The 2,807-nt window shown below is 39.7% G+C and overlaps 1 protein-coding gene across 1 annotated transcript; it reads left to right on the top strand.

The window, feature by feature from the left end:
• The first annotated feature begins 279 nt into the window (after nucleotides 1-279).
• On the top strand, nucleotides 280-2,451 carry LOC104547566 (ubiquitin carboxyl-terminal hydrolase 46). The gene is made up of 4 exons (XM_010193327.1): nucleotides 280-359; nucleotides 663-860; nucleotides 1,328-1,406; nucleotides 2,208-2,451. The coding sequence occupies exons 2-4, from the start codon at nucleotides 664-666 to the stop codon at nucleotides 2,307-2,309; spliced, it is 378 nt and encodes a 125-aa protein (XP_010191629.1). The 5' UTR covers nucleotides 280-359; nucleotide 663; the 3' UTR covers nucleotides 2,310-2,451.
• The last annotated feature ends 356 nt before the right edge of the window (nucleotides 2,452-2,807 follow it).

Genomic DNA, 2,807 nt, shown 5'->3' with positions numbered 1-2,807 from the left:
GCCCCTTGACGTCTAAGAAACCAGGATAGAAATCCCTTTTTGAGATACCTGACCCTCCCCCTGTATCATATGAAGGGCCTCAGCTCCTAATACAGGGCTGTCACAGCAGCAGCCTTTGCAAACCCCCATACAGTTGCTTTAGAGGTTTTAGAAAACTGGACTCAGTGGAGAGAGGATTTAATCCTGTGTGTCTTTTTAGGGCTCCAGTTCATCAGCACGAGGGGGTCAAAAAATGTTAAGATCCTTTAAGAACTGATAACTGTATTTATTTACAGAGACTTCAGTAACACAGAGACATTATGTAGTGAACAGAAATACTACTGTGAAACTTGCTGCAGTAAACAAGAGGCACAGAAACGGTAAGCAAAGAGCAGGCTATGTCAGTCACCACATCCCTCTTGGGCTTTGACAAACCTCCTCCTTGATATTTACTGTGTTTAGATACCTAGAAACCTTACACCCCAACTGTATTCTCTGTGTGGGCAAGACAACCTATGGGCAGATTCAAAGCAATTGCATGTGTCTTAGTCTAGAAGCTACTGCTAGTTGACTACTGTTACTTACAAAGTGCTTTTGTAATGCAAACATTTACTCATTAAGGAAAGACAGGATAGCTTTGAACTGCTCAGGTCCTTATCATATGCACTCTAATGGTTTCACAGGATGAGAGTAAAAAAGCTGCCAATGATTCTTGCCTTACACCTAAAAAGATTCAAGTATATGGAGCAATTGCACAGGTATACCAAGCTGTCTTATCGTGTAGTATTTCCTTTGGAGTTACGTCTCTTCAACACATCTGGCGATGCTGTCAACTTAGATCGGATGTACGACTTGGTAGCTGTTGTTGTTCACTGTGGAAGGTAAGATACTTTCTCGTATATCTGAAGCTATTGCCAGACACTTGCCAAAGGCAGAGGTGTGCTTGACAAAACATGGGCAGAGTGAGAGGGAGGACAGAAACCCTGCTGCTGCACCACCTTGCCTGCATCTTGACCAGAACCTCTTAGCCACCCTCCCTCATAGTAAATCTGTACTTGTTTAAAAAGTACAAGCCTCCAAAAGTCACAAGATTGGCTTATATTAATGGAGCTGACTCCTTCTCCATCAGTCCACTTAGAGAGCTTGGGAGCCAGGACTCTGTGAGGACCAGAGACTCCTAGCGCATAGGCCCTACAGCAGATTACCTTGGTCTCTTGTCAAGGCAATGAAAATGATAGCTTTAACAAAGCTCCTCACATGTGGGATATTGTCAGATATGAAACAAACAGAAAAATCCTTGGGGCTCTAGGAATACAACTTGTTCTTGTGATTTTGTTTTGTTTTCTAGTGGACCGAATCGGGGGCATTATATTACTATTGTGAAAAGTCATGGATTTTGGCTCTTGTTTGATGATGACATTGTAGAGGTCAGTATGCTGAAGGTCATGAGCACAACATTCGTGTTTATGTTCTGTGTTTGCGGTTAAGATTCTGATCCAGATCTGGGTATAGATTACTAGTCTGCAATGCCACAGTTTGGTTGCAATGTGACATTTAGTTCAACTTTGTTAGGAGCTAAGATTGCAAGCAAAATTATTAATCCGGAGGTTCTCACTCTGTCAATGTCAGAGGGGGTTGTTTTATTTCAGAGCAACATCAAACATTTTTAATATCAACCTTCAAGGTTTAATTTGGAATGTTTTCATTATTTATGGAACATTTATTCATATCTAATAAAATCAGTTTAATTCATCAAAACCTAAAATATCCAGGAACTATTTTGCAATCCTTGGCAATATCACTTGGCAAAATTGGACTGGGTAAAGTTAGTGTTGCAGTCTGGGTTTGTCTGGATGTAAACTAGAGCAGGATCTGACCCACAGCTACTACAGGTTCTGCCTAAGCATACTGCAGTTCATTCCTAAGCAGACCCTCTGCATCACTGTGGCACCTTGGCAAAACTAGGGTCTTGAGTCTTATTTCCCTGGAGTAAATCCAATGGAGGAAAATAAGCACTGGGACATTGGATGGGGCATATCCTGAAGAGAGTTTCTGGAAATTTCACACATTTCACTGCGTTTTCACTGCTTAAATTGCGAACAGAATTTGCTAATTCCTGCCCTGAAACAAATAACTGAATTTTTCTTTTGTGTTTGTACAGTCGTTTAATCCATGTTTAGTATTTCTTTTACCTAACAGCACGTTAAACATTTTTATTTATTTTGCAGAAAATAGATGCTCAAGCTATTGAAGAATTCTATGGTCTGACCTCTGATATATCAAAAAATTCAGAGTCTGGCTATATTTTGTTCTATCAGTCAAGAGAGTGACTTGGCAAACTGTGACAATTGCGCACAACAATGCTGTACGCAAAAGAAGGCAATGGCCCCCTGAACTGACTTTTACACAGACCACATCTTGTATGGTTGAACAATACACTCTGTCTCCTATTAAATGGTCTACATGGTATTGACTGTAACTGTCCATTTTTGACATGTGGAACTTTGTTTTCAGGAGGAGGAGTGTTTGTAGTTTTTAAGTCTGATTGAATCGTTAATTACAGTCAGATTTTAGTGGAATTTATATGGACTAATATTTAAAGATAGTAAGATTTGGATGCCAACTGTTCAACCCAACCCAGCTAGAGTAGTATTTTATATGGAAATGTTCATTGCATTTAGGGCAAAATTGTTTTAAACTTTCAAAATTACTTTGGGTTGTGTTGATTTACAAAGCATTCCTTTAAATACATCCTGATGTGTACCTACCCATTTTAAGTGTAAGGAAAAAGTTTGTTTCATGATGATTGGAATTGTGGTTGCATAGGG

The sequence above is a fragment of the Mesitornis unicolor genome, unplaced genomic scaffold (assembly GCF_000695765.1).
Source record: "Mesitornis unicolor isolate BGI_N332 unplaced genomic scaffold, ASM69576v1 C13636257, whole genome shotgun sequence".
NCBI lineage: Eukaryota > Metazoa > Chordata > Aves > Mesitornithiformes > Mesitornithidae > Mesitornis > Mesitornis unicolor.
This window is presented reverse-complemented; position numbering and strand designations above follow the sequence as displayed.

Coding starts and splice junctions, on each gene's coding strand:
- LOC104547566 (XM_010193327.1), top strand. CDS start 664: ATGAGAGTAAAAAAGCTGCCAATGATTCTTGCCTTACACCTAAAAAGA. Junction 861..1,327: donor GTTGTTGTTCACTGTGGAAG/GTAAGATACTTT, acceptor TTTGTTTTCTAG/TGGACCGAATCGGGGGCATT. Junction 1,407..2,207: donor TTGATGATGACATTGTAGAG/GTCAGTATGCTG, acceptor TTTATTTTGCAG/AAAATAGATGCTCAAGCTAT.